The following is a 23977-nucleotide window of genomic DNA, read 5'->3' on the forward strand; positions in this document are numbered from 1 at the left end:
TGTCAGGAAAATACCTGACTTTCAAATCTACACAAGACAGAAAGTTCTGCAACCTGCAGCTTCCCAAGCGCTCAAAATCCTGTGCAACCTTGCCTTACCAGCTGATCGGCCCATTGTGTTAGAGACGGGGAGGGGGGGGGGAACGGGAGAGGGAACTACGGAGAGGGGCAGGGGGAGCTGGGTCTCCTATGCGTGATTTTTGAGGTTGGGTCTTATCCCCTCCTCTGAGGGCCTTCGACACTCCGTAGCACTTTCACAAAGGGAGAGCCATGGAGCTGAACTAACCATTCACCCAGAGCCACGGAAGGAGGGTGAGAGTCCGCCAGCCCAGCCCCAGGAGAGGAGCACCCAGTGGCAGCCACTCAACAGGGGATACAGGCAGCTCCGAGGTGCTGGCTCTCTTTATCTCCTTCCAGGCACCACCACCACAGCACCAAGGGGTTGGTTAATGAGTTGGAGGAGGCAGAGGGAGTGGCTGTACACAAGGGGCTGAAGTTCACCGAGACACAAGCAGCAGGTGGAGGGAGAGATTGTGAGAGAGAGCCTGACGCACTGACGCTGTCAAGGAGACACACACACCCTCCACCTGACTGAGGTAGGTGAAGCAGTGTTTGACGGGTGAATGCTCCTTGTTTGTTTCCTTGTGTTTCCAGGGGGGTTGTGGTGCACGGCGTTTGTGGTGCACGACGCTGGGAACAGGCTTTGATTTAGTGTGGATTGGACACCAATTCCGAAAGGGTGAAGGTTGTTTCGTGAGTAAACGAGACCTGGAGTCAAACCCTTAGGGCTGACTTTCCACCTAAGGGCTTCAGAGCTGTCAGCAGGTGTGAGCACGTGTTTGTGTGTAATGTGTTAGTGTGTCCGTTTGTATGGATGTTTAAGGTCATCTGTTTCTTTGAGCCTGCTTACATGTGTGCACTGTTCGTGTGCCCCTACTGGCATTGTTTGTATGTTGTGTCTCTGTACGCGCCTACTGCGTGTGTGTGTGTCTGTCTGTCTGTCTATCTGATGTGTGTATGCAATCACAGGTCATTGCAAAGCTGAGGGGAAGTGCACCGTACGTATGGCGCTGCCTGCAATGTTTCTGTGTCTCTGTACGAAGCCTACTGTTTGTCGGTGTATGCATGTGTACGTGCATGTCTGTACATCATGTGTAGCCTGTGCCTCTGAGTGTTGGCAAGTCCGTAGATACCTTTCGGTAACCTGTCTTGCTCTGAATTTTCCCATGCCCGCCCCTCTTCACTAATCAGCAGCGTTTCTGAGGGGCTCCTGTGTTGAGTTGTTGCATGACTTCAGGGGAACAAAAGTCCGGCCCATTAGTGGACCAAACAGCTCCCCACTGTAGCAGTGCACCTCCCACTTAGCGTTTGCCAAATTGTAATGGTCCATTTAACTTTGTGAAGTTCTTTGAAGATCCATTTGGCCCGGGGAAACGAAGGCAACCCGGTCCAAATGACACAGAGTCAGACCATAGTGGTCTGATCTTTTGGACAGTGGTCAGACAGAGAGGCCAACGAAGGACAAGGAGGGAGAGAAGAGAGTGGTTGGCTGAGGGAAGGGGCCTCCATGATAACAAGAAGGCTTGAATAACAGCCTTCATTCAACATTTGGTTCAGCTGTAGTTCATACTGTACATCATGCTTAGCCTGTAAGTGGTTAGGGTTTGTAAATTGTTGTGGTGAGTGCATGTGTGCGTGACGTGTGTGTATACATTTGCAGGTCATCATAAATCTGAGGGGAACTACAAGGGTTAATCATTTGTGAATTTCAGACCAGATTTTGGATTGTGGTCAGGAGACCTGGAGGGTTGATAAGAACTGCACATTTTAGAGCAGCCTTTTATTGCCCCCAGCACAAGGTGCACCTGTGCACTGATCAAATCAAATGTATTTATAAAGCCCTTCTTACATCAGCTGATATCTCAAAGTGCTGTACAGAAACCCAGCCTAAAACCCCAAACAGCAAGCAATGCAGGTGTAGAAGCACGGTGGCTAAGAGAGAGAGAGAGAGAGAGAAAGAGAGAAAGAGAGAGAGAGAGAGAGAGAGAGAGAGAGAGAGAGAGAGAGAGGAACAGGAATGTAAACACATTTGAGAAAAATAAGCTTTTTGTGCATATGGAACATTTCTGGGATATTATATTTCAGCTCATGAAACATGGGACCAACACTTTACATGTTGCATTTATATTTTTTGCTCAGTGTACATGCAGTTGTTGTCAGCAGCAGCCAACAGAGAGATCTTCTGGTAGTTCTGGGCTAATGCAAGACAGCAAAATCGTGTGTGTTAAAAGTCATGTAATGATTAACTAGGCTATTGTATCACTGATACTTATTTTACATAATGTATTAGAAATCATTTATATATACATCCTCTGAGTCAGCAACAGTCGTCTAATGGCTTCATTAAGTATAGTCCCCTCAACTGTCTCCACACTGAAATACTGAAATAAATTAGCAATTAGCTAATTGCCAATGTCAGGCTGGGTCTGTAGTTCTATTTGGCATATCCCATTTTAAATAATTATGTTTATTTGAAAGAGTAGCGAATTAAAGTAGCCTAGATGTTTGGTTTAAATAGCTAATTTAGCTAGCTAGCTTACAAATAGGCTCAAATTGTAATAACGTTTAACTTCGTCTAGCTAATAGTTTATTACTTTGGCTTCATATATTTGAATTAAATAATCAACTTTGCTTACCTTAATACATTGAAAAATAATGTGTTTATTGGTGGGCTACTTTGTTCAGCTGTAGTTCATACTGTACATCATGCTTAGCCTGTAAGTGGTTAGGGTTTGTAAATTGTTGTGGTGTGTGCATGTGTGTGTGTGTGTGTGTGACGCACGCCACTGTCCTCTTGCATGTTCATGTTGGAATGGCAGGTGTTTTTTTTTATTGACCAAAAGGTACTATACAGAAACCCTTTGAGTTCCCACAAAATTTCCATACTCATAAAAAGCTTATTTCTCTCAAATTTTGGGCACAAATTTGTTTACATCCCTGTTAGTGAGCATTTCTCCTTTGCCAAGATAATCCATCCACCTGACAGATGTAGCATATCTAGAAGCTGATTAAACAGCATGATCATAACACAGGTGCACCTTGTGTTGGGGACCAAAAAGGCCACTCTAAAATGTGCAGTTTTGTCACACAACACAATGCCACAGATGTCTCAAGTTTTGAGGGAGCATGCAATTGGCATGCTGACTGCAGGAATGTCCAACAGAGCTGTTGCCAGAAAATTGAAAGTTAATTGCTCTACCATAAGCCACTGTCATTTTAGAGGATTTGGCAGTACATCCAACCGGCCTCACCACCGCAGACCACATGTAACCACTCCAGCCCAGGACCTCCACATCTGGCTTCTTCACCTGCGGGATCGTCTGGGGGGGTGGGGGGGTGGGGGGGGGGGGGTATTTCTGTCTTTAATAAAGCCCTTTATTAAAGGGCCACCCAAGTGGGTGGCCCTATGCCCTCCCAGGCCCACACATGGCTGTGCCTCTTCCCAGTCATATGAAATCCATAGATTAGGGCCTAACGAATTCATTTCAATTGACTAATTTTCTTCTATGAACTGTATCTCAGTAAAATCTTTGAAATTGTTGCATGTTGCTTTTATATTTTTGTTCAGTATCTATACCTATTTTAGGAAAGGGTTCCTTAAGCTCATCCTATATAGAACCCCAAAGAACCCTTTTTTCTAAGAGTGCATAACCTACAGAAAATACAACCAACGAAGAACAAATAACACACACTGTATTATCTGCATTATAAACTGGGTGGTTCGAGCCCTGAATACTGATTGGTTGACAGCCGTGGTAAATCAGACCATATACCACAGGTATGACAATACATTTATTTTTACTGTTCTAATAACATTAGTAACCCGTTTATAATAGCAATAAGGCACCTTGGGGGTTTGTGGTATATGGCCAATATACCATGGCTAAGGGCTGTATCCAGGCACTCTGCGTTGCGTTGTACGTAAGAACAGCCCTTAGCCATGGTATATTGACCATATACCACACCCCCCCTGGGCCGTATTGATTAATTGTGCTTCCCTTTACTGACCAAACCCACAGACAGACCAATAATACACAGAAACAACCCATACTTATAATAAACTCAAAATCACCAAGCAACTCCATTATTATTGAATGGGAATTTCACTGATACAACACGTTCAGTTTGAAACTAATTGATGACCAAAGCCAACTCAAACACAATACGGCTAGCTTTCATGGTATTCACGGGGAAATTGTGTTGTGTACATTCTAGGACTTTCTTCAAAAGAATTAAACACCATTGTTTGGGGAAAAAACAAACATGTAACACACAAGTCATTACTGTGCAATTAAGAATAATTTCCATAGAAATACCTGGTAATTTTCTATAGCCTAAAATAAAGTGTTCCTCTAAATGTATATTCAACAGCAAACAAACAAGAAGGGCAGGGAGGGGAGGGATGACCACAAGTAAATATGAGTCACTACTGATGAGGAGGACAAACATAATGAGACAGCTATGGACTAAACACTTGTTTCTAGGAACAAGGTCGCTCGGCACTAGATGAGAGAAGGCACACACACCTGTATGCATATCACATCTGCTTGCCATATATGGTCACTGAGGTAATGGACAATCAAGTGTGTGTGTGTGTCAGAGAGAGAGAGGGCAAAATGCAGGTGCTGTAAATGGGGTGGCAAGATCCTGCTAGATCCTGACATATCTCACCCTTTCCTCTCCACTCCTGGTTCCACCACATTAGGTGAGTCCTTTGTACAACTTACCAAGCTATTGGTCGGTTCCTGTTTGTTTAAGCGAAAATAAAAGAGGGTTTATGTTGAATAGGCTCTGTCTTGATGTAGACAATTAAGGTGAAATGTTGACTTGGTTACTGTGGAGCCTTGGAGAGGTAGGCGAAGGAAAGCTGACCTGCATTAGATGCCGGTATCGGCTACAGTAGTGAAAGTGTCAACCTGCAAATGTTATATTGGTATTAGGATACACAGACATTTAAATGACCTAACACACTTCAGCTTGACGCATTGAAAAAGGAAGGATCACTATAGATTTTGGGCACCGATGGTGAAAGTCTTCATGCCGTGACATGGTTGTTGCTGTATTAGATACACGTAGGCTACTTTTTTTAGCTTTAGTGATCCATTTCACAGCTAGCATTTGTGTGCAAATTTTCCTATGTATTTTTTACATGTTAGTAGATGGCATGAGAAGGGTGGAGAAAGCAACCTAATGAACCAAAACCAAGGACAACTAGGGCATGACCACAGGCACAGTCCCTTAGAAATTAGGCAATGCTTGGGCTAAAAAAAATAGGACGTATCGTGTCTACACACACAAACAATTTCCAGACCATTAAACTTGGAATTAGACTTGTGCAGCTTTCTAAAATGGGGACTTGACTGATCAACCAGGTGAAACAGTGTCTTAACGTTGTATGAGTTATTGTAGTTCACTGTAGTCCACATGTTGAGGGGATGTACACTACCGTTCAAAAGTTTGGGTTCATTTAGAAATGTCCTTGTTTTTGAAAGAAAAGCTTTTTTTTTTTGTCCATTAAAATAACATAAAATTGATCAGGAATACAGTGTAGACATTGTTAATGTTGTTGATCTTCAGTTTCGCATGGAAAGTCTTCATTTCTCAGAACAAGAATAGACTGACGAGTTTCAGAAGAAAGTTATTTGTTTCTGGCTATTTTGAGCCTGTAATCGAACCCATAAATGCTGATGCTCCAGATACTCAACTAGTCTAAAGAAGGCCAGTTTTATTGCTTCTTTAATCAGAACAATAGTTTTCAGCTGTGCTGACATAATTGCAAAAGGGTTTTCTAATGATCAATTAGCCTTTTAAAACTATAAACTTGGATTAGCTAACACAACGTGCCATTGGAACACAGGAGTGATGGTTGCTTATAATGGTCCTCTGTACGCCTATGTAGATATTCCATTAAAAATCACCTACAATAGACATTTACAACATTTGCAAGGTCTACACTGTATTTCTGATGAATTTGATGTTATTTTAATGGACAAAAAATTTGCTTTTCTTTCAAAAACAAGGACATTTCTAAGTGACCCCAAGTATTTGAAAGGTAGTTATAGTTATAGTATGGGGAGGGATCTACAACACTACTACCCTACATCACCTTAGTAAGAGGAGAGATGTCATTTGGCACTATGCCAGGCCCTCACCCGATGGGGCCATATCAGTCAATATTATACCACAGGGTGCTGCCCTGCTTGGTCGACGTCAGGGGTTGGTAGTAACTGTAAAGCTATGGGACCTTGAGGTCACAGGCAGGATGATTATCACAGTGCAATAAAAGTTCACCGATCATGAACCATCTCCACCTTTGAACTGGGTTGAGGAAATCAGTGGGATTCATTTCATGGTTGGTTGGCCTGGGAACGGATGTGGGAGGAGGAGTGTCCTCTGTCAACCTGTCACTAAACCAACGTTAATCCCCTCCTTCATCATAGAGTATTATCCAATCAGGACACAGCGAATATAGGTGTGGTTGCAATGAGTCATTATTGTATTACTCTATCAACAGACCTCTGAATAGCAGTTAGAGGATAATTATTTTCCTCATAAAGTTATTGTTTTATGATAAGCATACACGCATCTATACTGTGGTTAGTTCATAAGTAGAAAGACAAATTATGAGTGCATTGGTCTCACTTATCCTCAATTGGAAATGCTAATAGACTAAATATAATAGTAATAATGTTTTTGAGGACGTAGAGATTAAGCAGTGGTATAAATGTAAACAGTAAACACATACATTACACACACTAGCATGGACCAACCATACACAAATGAGTTGCTGGAGGAGTAAATCATCAAGCTCTCAGAGTCTCACTGTAGAATCAGATGTCCAAACCCTTGTCTACAAGCTTCACATTTCGAAGGTTAAGTTTAGGCATTAATTCCGATAGTTAAGGGTTAACCTAGTTAGGGTTCAAACAAACCAAAAAAAACAAGTGCCTAGCACTGGGATTGAACAAGTAACCCTCAGAGCTGGAGCTCGCAGTTTACGCCCACCTGCTATCCCGATCACAATGCCCTAGCAAAACCCAAGCCTACTTTATTGTAATAGCACTCACCGTTTCCCCCTAGTGGCGGATTTTGAAGTCATCTCCTGACGTCCTGCTTACCCAACCGGAGGTCTAGTTTCGCAGTGGATGTGTGAATAGCCTATCATGGGTCTTTGTAATTATGAGCGTTATACCCATCAGTAAATGTACCAATGATGTAGGGTGGGGCATATGATTGATTGATTTACAAACACTCGGGCTACAAAGGACACAGTGTGATAGACATTTTAGGGCTCTATTCAATTTGCATCAGAGAAATTTGGCTTTCCTGCTTTAGTGGAGACTGCGTTCAAGGTAAACGCTGCTTATGTCGGCCTTTGGATTTCCAGTCACAGAATCTGATTGAATAGAGCCCTTAGTCTGTTTCAGCAATGGCTGCTGTTTGGTTTAGCAGCCATATGGAGACAGCTGGGAAGTCTGCGGTTACAAGAAATGGGCAGAGAGCAAACACAGCACAATAACACGTCATGGTCCACTTCTCATAAACTGAACTATGCATCCTCTATGGTCTATCAGCAGCCAGCCTGCCTGCCAGCCACACATAGCATACTGTTCCAGCTGGCCCTCATACTCTCAATAGGAAGATGCTTTCAATGGGGACAATTTCTTGTTTTATTTTTTTTTAAATGTAAAAATCACCTTTATTTAACCAGGTAGGCCAGTTGAGAACAAGTTCTCATTTACAACTGCGACCTGGCCAAGATAAAGCAAAGCAGTGCAACACAAACAACACAGAGTTACACATGGAATAAACAAAAGCACAATTAATAACATCATAGAAAAGTCTGTATACAGTGTGTGCGAATGAAGAAAGATTAGGGAGGTAAGGCAATAAATAGGCCATTGTGGCGAAATAATTACAATTTAGCAATTAAACACTGGAGTGATAGATGTGCAGAAGATGAATGTGCAAGTAGAGATACTGGGGTGCAAGGGAGAAAGAAAGAAAAACATTTGGGGATGAGGTAGTTGGGTGTCTATATACAGATGGGCAGATGTACAGGTGCAATGATCTGTATGCTGCTCTGACAGCTGATGCTTAAAGTTAGTGAGGGAGATATGAGTCTCCAGCTTCGGTGATTTTTTAAATTCGTTCCAGTCATTGGCAGCAGAGAACTGGATGGAAAGGCGGCCAAAGGAAGTGTTGGTTTTGTGGGTGACTAGTGAACTATACCTGCTGGAGCGCGTGCTATGGGTGGGTGCTGCTATGGTGACCAGTGAGCTGAGATAAGGTGGGGCTTTACCTAGTAAAGACTTATAGATGACCTGGAGCCAGTGGGTTTGGCGATGAATATGACGCGAATGCCAGCCAACGAGAGCATACAGGTGGCAGTGGTGGGTAGTATATGGGGCTTTGGTGACAAAACGGATGGCACTGTGATAGACTACCTCCAATTTGCTGAGTAGAGTGTTGGAGGCTATTTTGTAAATGACATTGCCGAAGTCAAGGATCGGTAGGATAGTCAGTTTTACGAGGGTGTGTTTGGCAGCATGAGTGAAAGATGCTTGGTTGCGAAATAGGAAGCTGATTCTGGATTTTATTTTGGATTGGAGATGCTTAATGGGAGTCTGGAAGGAGAGTTTACAGTCTAACCAGACACCTAGGTATTTGTAGTTGTCCACATATTCTAAGTCAGAACCGGGCGGGCAGGTGCAGGCAGCAATCGGTTGAATAGCATGCATTTAGTTTTACTTGCATTTAAGAGCAGTTGGAGGCCACGGAAGGAGAGATGTATGGCATTGAAGCTCGTCTGGAGGTTTGTTAACACAGTGTCCAAAGAAGGGTGGGATAGTAGTCCTGTTATGTGGACGTTTTGTTGCTATATGTTGTTGGGGATTATATCTATCTGATATTCAACTCAAGGCTTTTCGCAGTGGACATTTAAATACAGATTAAACATAGGCTAGTCCGGGACAAAAATACATGCTCTGTGCCGAATTTCTATTGAAATATTTTATTTGTTCAGGACTAGGCTTAGCCTAATGTCTCGTGATCAGATTGTGTGCAGATGACAAAATTACGCAAGAGTTTACTTCATGGTTAACAGAGGGTTTAGCCTAATATGTGTCTGAGATACCGGTCCTAAAGGTTTAAAGCCTTCATAAGGTCATTGTTCTCCATCTCTCTCTTAGATTCACAGAGAAGAACTTGGCTATCATAAGAACTTGGCTTCGGCTCGCAGCAAAATGTACCAACTAAATGACAAAACATAATGTGTCAATCCCTTAATTTATGCTGTGCAATGGAATAGACTATTACATGAAACACACTTTAGATGCATTTTCAGTTTTGAGATAGATTATAATGAGTCCAATAAGCCATGAGACCATAGCAGTATAAACATTATAGACACCGTTGTAAGGCGGCACCATGTGTTTTGGCACTCAGGAAATTCGAGACTGCTGTATGTGTTCAAGGATGTGGTAACATTTGGGCGGTACTGAGGCTTTCACTTCCTTCAATGTGGCCAACTGTTTACAATTCTCCTGCAATGGTTTCTTCAAAATAAGTGGTTCATTCGAGTAGGGTCCCACCCTGCTTTTGACAGTACAATGAGCACATAGTGAGATACTCTTGAGCAGTATACTCCCATTACCATTCTGTGACCTGAGACAGAAAATGAAATAATCTACTGAGGTGACATCATTGACTCAGCAAATGAACAACTCAAAGATATGCGGGTCAACACCAGCACCAGCTGTCAGAGCAGCTCACAGATTACGGCACCTGTACATAGCCCATCTATAATTTAGCCCAAACAACTACCCCTTCCCCTACTGTAGTTATTTATTTATTTTTGCTCCTTTGCACCCCATTATTTCTATCTCTACTTTGCACATTCTTCCACTGCAAATCAACCATTCCAGTGTTTTACTTGCTATATTGTATTTACTTCGCCACCATGGCCTTTTTTTGCCTTTACCTCCCTTATCTCACCTCATTTGCTCACATTGTACATAGACTTATTTTTCTACTGTACTATTGACTGTATGTTTGTTTTACTCCATGTGTAACTCTGTGTTGTTGTATGTGTCGAACTGCCTTGCTTTATCTTGGCCAGGTCGCAATTGTAAATGATAACTTGTTCTCAACTTGCCTACCTGGTTAAATAAAGGTGAAATAAAAAATAAAAAATAAAAAATTAAAACTCCTCCCCTTAGTAAGTCATACAAGGTAGCGGAGCCAGGTAACACTAAGAAACAGTAGAGTTGATAGAGTTTGTGTCTGTTTTGATGAGGTTTTCAGTATTCTAAGTTCTCTGTGTCATGGTATGGAATAGTACTGAATGTGTATACAAAATAATTAATTCAGGTTAGCTAGTTCCATTAAGACATAGTGAACCCCGCAATGACTCACATACACTCCCCCCCCCCCCCCTCCCCCTTTCCTTCTAGGTATCTTTTCTAAGCTGAATCTGGCACCATGCCACAGATGCAGGTCAAAACCCAAGTTGCAAAAGTCCTCAATAAAACCACACCAGGGCTGCAGATATGGAGGATAGAGGTGAGACACCAGAACATATATATTTTGTCATCACTACACACTTAGAAAAACAAGGTGCTACCTAGAACCTAAAATAAATATTAGGCTGTCCCCATAAGAGAACCCATTGAAGAACCCTTTTTTGGTTCAAGTATAACCCTTTTGGTTCCAGGAAGAACCCTTATGGGGTCCATGTGGAACCCTTTCCACAGAGGATTCTACATGGAACCCAAAAGGGTTATACCTGGAACCCAAAAGGGTTCTCCTATGGGGAGGGCCGAAGAACCATTTTGGAACCCTTTTTTTCTAAGAGTGTGTAAAGAACATGATAGCAGAAAAAACGTCTAACATGTCAATGCCATTCCAAGTTAGGCTCTTAATCTAAACTTTTTCACACAAGGACATGAAATGCTATTGAACTTGTTCATATTTGCCTATTGGTCAGGACATGGAGATGGTGCCCTTCTCTTCTAAAGCATATGGACAATTCTATGAAGGTGACAGCTATGTCGTTCTATACGTAAGTAATCAATGTAACATTATGTTGGCGTATTCAAAACTACTCCTAAAAAGTGGCCTATACGGACAAAATTCACAAAGTGACATCCCAGTAACATATTTCTGTCTGATCCCGTAGACCACTAAGATGCGTAGCTCATTCACCTACGACCTCCACTATTGGCTGGGAAAGGCCACCTCCCATGACGAGCAGGGGGCGGCGGCCATCTACACCACTATGATGGACGAGCACCTGGGAGGCATGGCTGTGCAGCACCGTGAGGCACAGGGCTATGAGAGCGATACCTTTCGTGGATACTTCAAAAAGGGCATCATGTGAGTGATGTACAACAAACTACACCTGTCTACTGTATGGATAATATGTCATGTCAAACTATTTATAGACAAACAACTTCAGTTCCTTCAACTCATTATTCACACATCATCAGAGTGCGACGTATATTGAACACTGAACGAGAGACCTCAGTTTAATGTTTGTGTAAATTTGTGACAGTATTTCCTTGCAAAGTTTAATTTATATACTTTTTGATTTTGTGACCACTACCATCTGCCCTGGGATTGCCGAAGCTAGCTACTAGCCTAGCTGGGAGCTATCATTGTCAAACTAGCAGGGTTTTCCACAAACAGCTTGAACACAGTACACAACACAGTTAGCCCTTGTCCCACGGTTATTGTTGCTGTATTCTCTGCTGCTTTTCCCCTGCAACCTGACGGCTGGAACTACAATGTATTGCTACCAACATCAGCGATGCTGCAACCAACAGTATGTGCAAAGATACTGCTTTTGTCCTCACTGCTGTGAGCAAATCTTTAGGAGGACACATTTCAGATTTTTGGATTTATAACATAATCCAGTTAGAATCAGGAATACCCCAGGGCAACTATCTAGGTCCCTTGCCTTTTTCAATCTTTACTTACGACATACAGCTGGCTTTGAGTAAAGCCAGTGTGTCTATGTAGGCAGATGACTCAACACTATACACGTCAGTTACTACAGCGACTGAAATGACTGCAACATTTAACAAAAGGGCTGCCGTTAGTTTTAGAATTGGTGGCAAGGAATAAGTTAGTCCTAAATATTTCAAAAACTAAAAGCATTGTATTTGGGACAAATCAGTCATTAAACCCTAAACCTCAACTAAATCTTGTAATGACTAATGTGGAAATTGAGCAAGTTGAGGTAACTAAACTGCTTGGAGTAACCCTGGATTGTAAAATGTCTTAGGAACATTACAATTGGATCAGAACAGGGCAGCATGTCTGGCCCTGAAATGTCCACGAAGAGCTAACATTAATAATATGCATGTCAATCTCTCATGTCTCAAAGTGGAGGAGAGATTGATTTTATCACTAGTGCGTAAGGAATGGTGCCGGAGGAGATGGCTGCCGTTTTACGGGCTCCTAACCAATTGTGTTATTTTGTGTGTTTTTTTGTGTTGTTTGTAACTTATTTTGTACATGTTTCTGCCACCGTCTCTTATGACAAAAAATAACTTCTGGGTATCAGAACAGAGATTACTCACCTCGAAATGGAATTCGAATTTTTTTACGAGTCGGACGCAAAGGATTTACTCCAGATACCGGACCAGGCCCAAATCTCCTTCATTCTCATTAATATAAGATGCCGATACGGGGGACCATCCGTCCTATTGGCCAACTTGCAATCATTGGAGAATAAACTGGATGAGCTCCGGTCAAGTCTATCCTACCAACAGGACATTAAAAACTGCAATATCTTACATGCATAATATACAATTGGCTGGTTTTTCTGTGCATCAGCAAGACAGAACAGCTGCCTCCGGTAATACAAGGGGTGGCAGTCTGTGTCTATTTGTCAATAACAGCTGGTGTGCGAAGGTTTTAAGGTTTTGCTTACCTGAGGTGGAGTATCTCATGATAAGCTGTAGACCACATTATTTACTAAGAATGTTTTCATCTATATTTTTCGTAGCTGTCTATTTACCACCACAAACCGATGCTGGCACTAAGACCGCACTCATCGAGCTATATAAAGTCATGAGCAAACAAGAAAATGCTCCTCCAGAAGCAGTACTCCTAGTTGTCATGGACTTTAATGCAGGAAAACTATTTTCTACCAGCATGTTACATGTGCAAACAGGTGGGAAAAAACCTCTAGACCACCTTTACTCCACACAGAGACGCTTACAAAGCTTTCTCTCGCCCTCCATTTGACAAATCTGACCATAATTCTATCCTTCTGATTCCTGCTTACAAGCAAAAACTAAAGCAGGAAGCACCAGTGACTCGCTCAATACGGAAGTGGTCAGCTGATGCAGATGCTAAGTTACAGGACTGTTTTTTGTTCTGGGATGGCATTGAGGAGTATACCACAGCAGTCACCAGCTTCATCATGAATTGCATTAATGACATTGTCCCCACAGTGACCGTAAGTACACACCCCAACCAGAAGCCATAGATTACAGGTAACATCCACACTGAGCTAAAGGGTAGAGCTGCCACTTTCAAGGAGCAGGACTCTAACCCGAACGCTTATAAGAAATCCCGCTATTCCCTCAGACGAATCATCAAAGAGGCAAATCATCAAGACTAACATTGAATCCCTACTACACCAGCTCCCACGCTCGTCGGGTATGTCAGTGCTTGCAAATGATTACAGACTACAAAAGGATGCCCAGCCGCAAGCTGCCTAATTGCACCTTCCTACCAGGCGAGCTAATGTAGGTATTACAGTCATAGACTGTTCTCTGTGCTGCCGCACGGAAAGAAGTGCTGGAGCGCCTTTGAAAGAGGGGTCTCAAATGAGCATAGGGGGTTTACAGGGTGTGTGTGTCTCATTCACCAGGTGAACACTTATGGGAGATTTTGGAGTAGCACCTGAGACAATGTTTCTCGTGGCAGAATGGTGTCGTATCCCTCCAATAGACTTCCAGACACTTGTAGAATCTATGCCAAGGCGCATTGAAGCTGTTCTGGCCAAACACCCTATTAAGAAACTTAATGTTGACATTCTTGGCAGTTCCTGTAGATTATAGTGATAATATATAGCCACCTCCCCTCTACAGCAAAGGCTGTTTCCTCTTGTAGTGTTTCTTTATCTAATATTAAATTGCATCGCAACTGATGGTCAGAGGGGATGTTACTACAGCAGGCAGGATAAAAAAAGAAACACTGTGAGGATGTTAACACAACCATCACTTCTGCATTCAGGCTTCTGAAAAAAAGCATAATGGTCAAATCAAATCAAATGTATTTATATAGCCCTTCGTACATCAGCTGATATCTCAAAGTGCTGTACAGAAACCCAGCCTAAAACCCCAAACAGCAAGCAATGCAGGTGTAGAAGCACGGTGGCTAGGAAAAACTCCCTAGAAAGGCCAAAACCTAGGAAGAAACCTAGAGAGGAACCAGGCTATGTGGGGTGGCCAGTCCTCTTCTGGCTGTGCCGGGTGGAGATTATAACAGAACATGTCCAAGATGTTCAAATGTTCATAAATGACCAGCATGGTCGTATAATAATAAGGCAGAACAGTTGAAACTGGAGCAGCAGCACAGTCAGATGGACTGGGGACAGCAAGGAGTCATCATGTCAGGTAGTCCTGGGGCATGGTCCTAGGGCTCAGGTCCTCCGAGAGAGAGAGAGAGAAAAAAAGAGAGAATTAGAGAGAGCATATGTGGGGTGGCCAGTCCTCTTCTGGCTGTGCCGGGTGGAGATTAAAACAGAACATGGCCAAGATGTTCAAATGTTCATAAATGATCAGCATGTTCGAATAATAAGAAGGCAGAACAGTTGAAACTGGAGCAGCAGCACGGCCAGGTGGACTGGGGACAGCAAGGAGTCATCATGTCAGGTAATCCTGGGGCATGGTCCTAGGGCTCAGGTCCTCCGAGAGAGAGAAGGAGAGAATTAGAGAACGCACACTTAGATTCACATAAGACACCGAATAGGACAGGAGAAGTACTCCAGATATAACACACTGACCCTAGCCCCCCGACACATAAACTACTGCAGCATAAATACTGGAGGCTGAGACATGGTCAGGCAGAAGAGTATGTAGGGTGGAGTGGAGTCGGAGTGGTACAGTGCAACATAAATAACTTCAGAACCAGAACGAACGCAAGCTGACGTACCTAATATGTAATGGTATTCAGCAGGGTTCAATTTAAATTGAAGCCAGTCAATTCAGGAACTGAGTTGAATTTTAAATTTAAAAATAAATGTAATAAATAGTTTATCCATTCTATTGAGTAATAAATAGTTTATCCATTCTATTGAGAAATAAATAGTTTATCCATTCTATTGAGAAATAAATAGTTTATCCATTCTATTGAGAAGTCATTGAAAATATATGCCTATTTTTCAATTATTTATTTCGAATTTCAGTTTACTTCCAGAATTTACTGACATCAATACAAATTGACCCCTATCCTGGTATTATTTCCACATAACGACAGCTTTCAAAACCATCATTGATGGCTGTCATCTGACAGCACTCCTTGTGCGTGTTTTTCCACAGCTACAAGAGTGGCGGCGTGGCGTCTGGGATGAAGCAGGTGGAGACCAACACCTACAACATCTGCCGCCTGCTCCATGTCAAGGGAAGGAAGTTTGTGGTGGCTGGAGAGGTGAGAAAGCTCACAGATGTAGCCCCAACTCAAGCCAATAAATCCCTAGTGGAATATATTACCTTCACACAGCCTCAGCTCTGCCCTTGACTAATGTCTTCTTCATTTACTATATTGCCTTCTTCAATTCTACTGGACTAGAAACAGCTCTCCACACCTCACCTCAGAAGAGATGCAGAAACTCTTGGGTTCAAGTACATAAATGATTAGTCACATTTGCTGTGCCACTGACTGGCTCTGTGTAGCTCCTCTACAACTGGCATAATCACACTTAAAGACTGTCAAGAATTCACACTGATGTGTCTTTATGATCATCCCAAGGTAAATGTATTACTAATTGTGAAAGCTGAGTACAATGTCTCATAAGGAAAAATTGTTAACCCTTAGAGATCTCTAACCCTTAAAGAGAATGTTGGTCGACACATCAGTGCAATTTACCGTTAAAAACCTACCGTATCAATCGGGTGTGTCATACACCCATTATTTGAGAAGGGACACAAAGGACGGAGGGGGGTTAATTAATTTAGCATTTATCAAACACATGAACACAGCCTTATTCTAAAATTGACCAAATATTTTTTTCTCTTCATCAATCTACACACAATACCCCATGGTGACAAAGCAAAAACTGAAATATAACATTTACACTCTGTACTTTGTTGAAGCACCTTTGGCAGCGATTACAGCCTCGGGTCTTCTTGGGTATGACGCTCCAAGCTTGGCACACCTGTATTCGGGGAGTTTCTCCCATTCTTCTCTGCAGATCCTCTCAAGCTCTGTCAGGTTGGATGGGGTGTGTCGATAGCACAGCTATTTTCAGGTCCCTTCAGAGATGTTGGATGGGGTTAAAGTCCAGGTTCTGGCTGGGCCACTCAAGAATATTCAGAGACTTGTCCCGAAGCCACTCCTGCGTTATCTTGGTTGTGTGCTTAGGGTCGTTGTCCTGTTTGAAGAAGAATCTTCACCCCAGTCTGAGGTCCTGAGCTCTCTGGAGCAGGTTTTCATCAAGGATCTCTCTATACTTTGCTCCGTTCATTTTTCCCTCGATCCTGACTAGTCTCCCAGTCCCTGCCGCTAAAAACATCCCCACAGCATGATACTGCCACCACCATGCTTTACCGTTGGGATGGTGTCAGGTTTCTTCCTGATGTGGCACTTGGCATTCATCAGACCAGAGAATCTTGTTTCTCATGGTCTGAGAGCCTTTTTGCTCTAAGCGGGCTGTCATGTGCCTTTTACTGAAGAGTGGTTTCCGTCTGGCCACTCTACCATAAAGGTCTGATTGACTGCTGCAGAGAGGGTTGTCCTCCTGGAAGGTTCTCCCATCTCCACAGAGAAACTCTGGAGCTTGGTCAGTGTCCATCGGGTTCTTCGTCACCTCCCTGACCATGGCCCTTCTCACCACGTTTGCTCAGTTTGGCCGGGCAGCCAGCTCTAGGAAGAGTCTAGGTGGTTCCAAACTTCTTACTTTTAAAAATGGTGAAGGCCACTGTGTTCTTGGGGATCTTCAATAAGACAGACCATTTTTGGTACCCTTCCTCATATCTGTACCTCGACACAATCCTGTCTCAGAGCTCTACGGACAATTCCTTCGACCTCATGCCTTGACTTTTTCTCTAACGTGCACTTTCAACTATGGGACCTTATATAGACAGATGTGTTCCTTTCAAAATCAGAATTACTTATGCAAATAAGGTTTTGCAGATTTGTATTTTTAATTTTGAAAAAGAAACTGTTTTTGCTTTGCCATTATGGGGTATTGTGTAGGGGGTCTGAATACTTTCTGAATGCACTGTATATATTTCCTTTCTTGATAACTTATCTTAGCCTACCTCTTTAACTGTTCAATTGTCAATCAATTGTCATGCACATTGATTGATTAAGAAGTGTTATGAGTTTACATTGGTATCATAATTGATAGTTATGAGGTTGGGAGATTGGGAACCTATTTAGCTGATTAGCTGAAACCAACTTCATAAAATTGCTAGGTGGCTAGTATTAATGAGAAACAACATTTACATTTGACCTATTCATCAAGAAGGAATCAATAGGCTACATAAATTCAGAAAATTCATTTACAAGCATACCTCTTGTCAGCTAAAATCAAGTAAAACGCTATGTGTATGCCACCCTCTCTCTCCTCCTCCACTGACGATAAGGGCACTCACTAGTGACTAAAGTATCTAGTGACCTGACTAAGCATCTCTTTGCTCCGTGCACCTTGGAAGGAACCACTTACTAGGGAGAATAGGGGGGATACTCTTTGCCTGATCCAGTTACTGTGCCCCCTCTGCCAAATACCTCTGACCAATCATTTAGTAATTAATAATGATAAAGCATGGGCTTAGAAATTACGTTTAGTCATAAATTTAACATCGGAAAATATAAAAACAGGACAAATATGAGGAGGCATGTGCCTCTGTACCCCCTACGTTACTTGATATAACCACGTCAGCATTGAGTAAAAGCCTCAATCTCCCTAGTAAGTGGTTCCTTCCTGTTGCTGTTTGTAATCATATTGTTAATCAAATTCAGGGAATGTTATAATGAAATTAATCTGTGAGTCCTTTCCATCCCCATCCATCACCTTTTCCATCACCATCCATCCATCCATCCTTGAGCACAGGTGGAGATGAGCTGGAGCAGCTTTAACAAGGGGGATGTGTTCCTGCTTGACCTGGGCAACCTCATCATCCAGTGGAACGGACCCAAGAGCAACCGTATGGAAAGACTCAAGGTAAGGAGACATTCTATACCAGTGAAAAAGTGGAGGGGTGGCACTTTTAGTAAAAAAAACAAACTTTGGTGCATAATGAATGTGTGATAGGTGAAATCATGGGTCAAACTACATTGCCTTTACACCTCCAGGCATATCAGATCAGTGATAACCACGAGGAAGAGAAGTGAGGAAGGGTGCATTTTTCAAGGATTCAAACAAGGCCCCTAAGTAGGAAGACCTCTGCCTATAAACCTAGCCCTTACAGCATGGAAAAGCATGAAATGAAGACTGGATTGTGGTTCCAATGGCTCAGTGGGGTAGAAAAATTGTGAATGTCGACCGTTCTGTAAGGTTGATGTTGTCGCGGATGTTGTTCTTTACAGGGAATGACTCTAGCCAAGGACATCCGTGACAGGGAAAGAGGGGGACGGGCGCAGGTTAGCGTGGTGGAAGGTGATGACGAGAAGTCTTCCGAGGAGGCCATGAAGCTGATGAAGCAGCACCTGGGAGAGACGAGACGAGACATCAGGGACAGCATCGCGTCTGATGACGTGGTCGACCAGAAGCTGAGGTCCAGCATCAAGCTCTTCCAGTGAGTACTGACCACCTCAGGGATGTTTATAACCTCCTTAGGACCTGTCATAGACATTATAGCCCCTTTGTGACCGGTCATAGACATTATAAACTCTTATGACTGACATTTCATAGACATTATAACCTTGTATGACCTGTCATAGACATTATAACCTCGTATGACCTGTCATAGACATATACTGTAGCAGATGTGAACTAGCTAGTGAGAGTTAGCTAGCCATCATGCAGTATGTTACCCGGTTGGCACGCTTCTCATTATTATAGAATTATTGTGAAAAATAACAGAATTATGTTTGTTCTGTGCAGTATCTCAGATGCCCAGGGGAACCTTGTGGTGCAGGAGGTAGCAGTGAAGCCTCTGTCTCAGGACCTGTTGAATCACGAGGTCAGACTCCTTGTCAATCATGGAAAGGGGAGGGAGCATGTTAAAGGGGAAGGGTTTTGGTGGCACTTTCGTTTACAGTGCTGAAATAACAGGGTAAAGTCCGGAAAGTAATTGGAAACAACAGGGAAATAAGGCAGCAACGACCAGATACGAACTAATAACCCATTAATAGTTTGCTTGTAGCTGCTAAATACTTACAGTACCAGTCAAAAGTTTGGACACACCTACTCATTGAAGAGTTTTCTAATACTTTTGCTATTTTCTACATTGTAGAATAATAGTGAAGACATCAAAACTATAAAATAACACATAATGAATCATGTAGTAACAAATCTAAATATATTTTAGATTCTTCAAAGTACACACCCTTTGCCTTGATGTCAACTTTGCACAGTCTTGAAGGAGTTCCTACATATGATGAGCACTTGTTGGCTGCTTTTCCTTCACTCTGCAGTCCAACTCATCCCAAATCATTTCAATTGGGTTGAGGTTGGGTGGTTGTGGAGGCCAGGTCATCTGATGCAGCGCTCCATCACTCTCCTTCTTGGGCAAATAGCCCTTACACAGCTTGGAGGTGTGTGGAATCATTGTCCTGTTGAAAAACAAATGATAGTGGGACTAAGCGCAAACCAGATGGGATGGCGTATCACTGCAGAATGCTGTGGTAGCCATGCTGGTTAAGTGGGCCTTGAATTTGAGATAAATCATTAACAGTGTCACAAGTAAAACACCCCCACACCGCCTCCTCCATGCTTCGTGGTGGGAACTACACATTCAGAGATCATCTGTTCAACTACTCTGCGTCTCACGGCAGCTCCTGTTTTCTTTGCGACCATTTATTTTTTATTTTTTTATTTTTACCTTTAACTGGGCAAGTCAGTTAAGGACAGATTCTTGTGATTCAACATGGCTGTTGTTTGAATGTTAAATGACGAGACAGAGGCATTGATGCGAGTAACCAGTCTTGTTCAGTACATGACAACACATCCGTGTATCTCAAGCACCCCGGTAAAACACAAGAGTTGCAGTAATGAACATTTACCAACAGATGGCATCACTGTGCCATCTTACACCCATAACATCTTCCATTTAATAAAATAGGACAGGAGGTGTCAATTCACTAACAAAACAAACCTAGTAACAATTTCCAACATGAACAGTTTAGTAATGGGTTTTTTTCATATTTTTTTTTTTTCAGGTAACAACAACACATTTTGATATTCTCTTCACTTTTATCTCTGTCAACAATCCCTGATGGGAAACCTACAGATTAAGTATTTTTGGTGGCTGGGACAGACGCCCGCAGCGTGAAAAGACAGGGGGCTTGTCTGCAAGGCCTGCGGGTTCCCGCACAGGCGTGTCACCTGAATGTCTAAGGGGAGAATTGATGGGCGAGGGAGCGGCCTACCTGTGATCCCCTGGCTCTTCGCCCAGTGCCTCAGGCCCCATGTGTCTTGCTGGGGTTCTGTCTTTTGTCATGCGACCCCTTTGACCATCATGCTTCTGAGTAGGTGCTGGCTCAGCAATCCGAAGGTCAACCCTGTTACGACGGTACAGTGATCCATTCACTTCGACCAAGTAGGAGCGTGGTGCCACTTTCTGTACACAGGATCCGAGTCTCCAGAGGCCTGTCCGGTCCCCTGGTAGTGGCTTCATTCGCACCGTTTCACCCACCCTGAGCTCAGGTAAGTCTTTTGCTGATTTGTTGTAGATGAACTTGGAGACCTGTCTTCTGTGACGTAGCTTCACCAGCACGTCTGTCACCACACATGGCTCCAGGAGAGTGCTGGCTACTGGCAGAGCTGCTTTTAAGCGCCGTGCCATGAGGCACTGTGCCGGGCTGCTGTCCATGCCTTCTGTCGGGGTATTGCGCCACTGCAGGATTGCTTTCCAGGCATCTTTGCCCTCTCGCAGAGCCTTTTTGCAGAGGTTCTTTGCGATTTTTACTGCGGACTCCGCCTTCCCATTAGCTTTTGGGTGTCGTGGTGATGAAGTGACGTGCTCTAATTCCCATCCTGCAGCAAATTTTCGGAACTCAACTCCGGAGAATTGGGGTCCATTGTCTGAAATTACCCTATCTGGCTGGCCATAGCGGGCAAACTGAGCCTTGCAGCGTTTGATCGTTGTCTCTGCTGAGAGGTCGGGGAGGAGGTCGATCTCCCAAAAGTCTGAGGAACGATCGACTACCAGCAGAAAGTCTTTGCCATTGTGCTGGAAGAGATCTAGACTTACTATCTGCCAGGGGTGCATCGGTAGCTCGTGGGACATCATCGTCTCTCTCTGTTGCTCAATGGCATATTCATTGCAGATTGTGCATTTACTGACATAGTCTTTGATTTCACTCTGCATTCCTGGCCAATACAGTGTGTCACGTGCTTGTCTGCAACAGGCCTCACCTCCTATGTGACTTGAGTGCACGCATGCCAACATCTCAGGGCGCAGAGACCGGGGAATAACGACTCTCTGACTCTTGAATATTACTCCGTTTTGAACACTGAGCTCCTCTTTGACTGGCCAATATTCTCTGACAGCTAAAGCAGTTTCTTCCCTGCAGTCGGGCCAGCCCATCAGAATCACAGACCTCAATGCCTGGAGGCTTGCTGAATATTTATTTATTTATTTTTATTTTACCTTTATTTAACCAGGTAGGCAAGTTGAGAACAAGTTCTCATTTACAATTGCGACCTGGCCAAGATAAAGCAAAGCAGTTCGACAGATAAAACGACACAGAGTTACACATGGAGTAAAAACAAACATACAGTCAATAATGCAGTATAAACAAGTCTATATACAATGTGAGCAAATGAGGTGAGAAGGGAGGTAAAGGCAAAAAAGGCCATGATGGCAAAGTAAATACTATAGTAATAAGGGGCTTGTGATCTGTCTCTGCTGTAATATTGTCGCGCCCGTACAGGTAGTGGTGGAAGCGTTGGCATGCAAACACAATGCTGAGGCACTCCTTCTCTATCTGGGCATAGTTCTGCTCTGTTGGGGTGAGTGCCCTAGAGGCGAATGCCACAGGCTGGCCCTCCTGCATGAGGCAACAGCCAAGTCCATACTGGCTTGAGTCACTCTGAATCGTGACAGGTTTTGACACATTGTAGTATCGCAGTACAGGTGTCTGGGTGACCAGTTGTTTTATTTCCCTCACCGCTGCGTCATGTTTTGGGAGCCAATGCCAGATGGTGTCCTTGTCCATGAGCCTCCTCAGTGGCTCACACACTTCAGAGAGCCGCGGTAGGAATTTGGCCAGGTAGGTGACGAATCCGACAAAGCGCTGCACTCCCTTCACGTCAGATGGGTGGGGCATTTCCAAGACAGCCTTCACTTTTTCAGGATCCGCCTTCAATCCGGTGGAGGACAAGATGTGCCCATGAAAGCGGACCTCTGGCACTTTAATCTGAAGCTTTTTTATGCTTAGCCTTAGCTTGACCTGTCTGACCATCAGGGCCAGCAGCTTGGCGTCATGGTCACATTCTGCCTCCTCATCACTGTCCCCACAGCCCACTACGAGGATGTCATCTGCTATGGGTTCCACGCCACTGAGTCCCATCAACAGCTCATGCTGTTTCCGCTGATACACCTCTGGAGCCACGGAGACACCAAACGGAAGCTTCAACCACCTCTTCCTGCCCCAGGGTGTCCAAAAGGTGGTCATGTAGCTGCTGGGCTCGTCGAGCTTGCACTGCAGGAAGGCATCTCTGGCATCCACGAGCGTGAAGACTCTGGCCTTTGGGAGCTTGTAAAGAACATCCTCCAACGTGGGCATAATGTAATGTGAACGTCGCAGAGCCCGGTTGAGGTGTTTAGGATCAATGCATATCCGTAGCCTGTCTGGTTTCTTGACGATACCCATATTACTTATCCAGTCCGTAGGCTCGGTGACGGATATGATGTGGCCATCTGCTTCGTATTTGTCAAGCTGAGCCTTCGTAGCTGCTTTCATGGCCACTGGTACATTGCGGGGTGCACACTGTACAGGCTGGATTGCTGCGTCCAACTCAAAGTGGACTTCCCCAGGAACTGACTCGACCGGTGCGTTGAAGACATCATGGTACTTGCTTAGGAGTGTCTCCTTCCTCAGGGGCCCAGCCTGGACTTTGTCTATAATGTTAAGATCGGCTGGGATGGTGAAGTTAATAAGTCCAAGGCGCTCGCATGTAGAACCTGACAGTATTGGCTTTTGACTAGCCTCAACTATTTCAAACTCAAGGGTGTATTTCTGGCCACGTAAAACACACTCTGTCACAAACAGGCCTAAAGAGGTCATGAACTGGCCTGAATACAGTTTCAGCTTGGTGCTACTCTGTGTGAGTTTGTCTCTGGGCGCGAGCCTCCTTTTGTCTTTAAGGCTCATAACGTTGCATGTGGCCCCTGAATCTAGCTGGCATTGCAGTGGTTTATTATTAAGTAGCAGAGTGACAAACCACTTTTGTCCTTTTGCCCTCACTGCCCCTATGCACTCGCTAGAATGCCGTTCCCTTCATCTGTGTTTGTTTCCATGGAGTGCACTTTACTCTCCTTTCTCTTGCTTTTCATGCAGACCCTTGCGAA

At 43.6% G+C, this 23977-nt stretch overlaps 1 protein-coding gene across 4 annotated transcripts in view; it reads left to right on the top strand.

The window, feature by feature from the left end:
• The first annotated feature begins 248 nt into the window (after positions 1-248).
• Positions 249-23977, top strand: part of LOC109865618 (villin-1) — a 33153-nt gene continuing 9424 nt past the window's right edge. Inside the window, exons 1-8 of one of the 4 annotated variants that reach the window (XM_020453943.2) lie at positions 249-595; positions 10514-10622; positions 11047-11121; positions 11239-11435; positions 15617-15725; positions 18352-18462; positions 18828-19036; positions 19345-19423. In XM_020453943.2, coding sequence (XP_020309532.1) covers positions 10542-10622; positions 11047-11121; positions 11239-11435; positions 15617-15725; positions 18352-18462; positions 18828-19036; positions 19345-19423 — 861 coding nt within the window. In that variant the 5' untranslated portion in view covers positions 249-595; positions 10514-10541. Of the gene's footprint in view, positions 596-670; positions 825-4679; positions 4765-10513; positions 10623-11046; positions 11122-11238; positions 11436-15616; positions 15726-18351; positions 18463-18827; positions 19037-19344; positions 19424-23977 lie in introns of those variants that run through there. The other 3 variants (XM_020453957.2, XM_020453951.2, XM_020453966.2) reach the window with 3 other exon arrangements.

This window comes from Oncorhynchus kisutch, linkage group LG2 (assembly GCF_002021735.2).
Source record: "Oncorhynchus kisutch isolate 150728-3 linkage group LG2, Okis_V2, whole genome shotgun sequence".
Classification (NCBI taxonomy): Eukaryota; Metazoa; Chordata; class Actinopteri; order Salmoniformes; family Salmonidae; genus Oncorhynchus; species Oncorhynchus kisutch.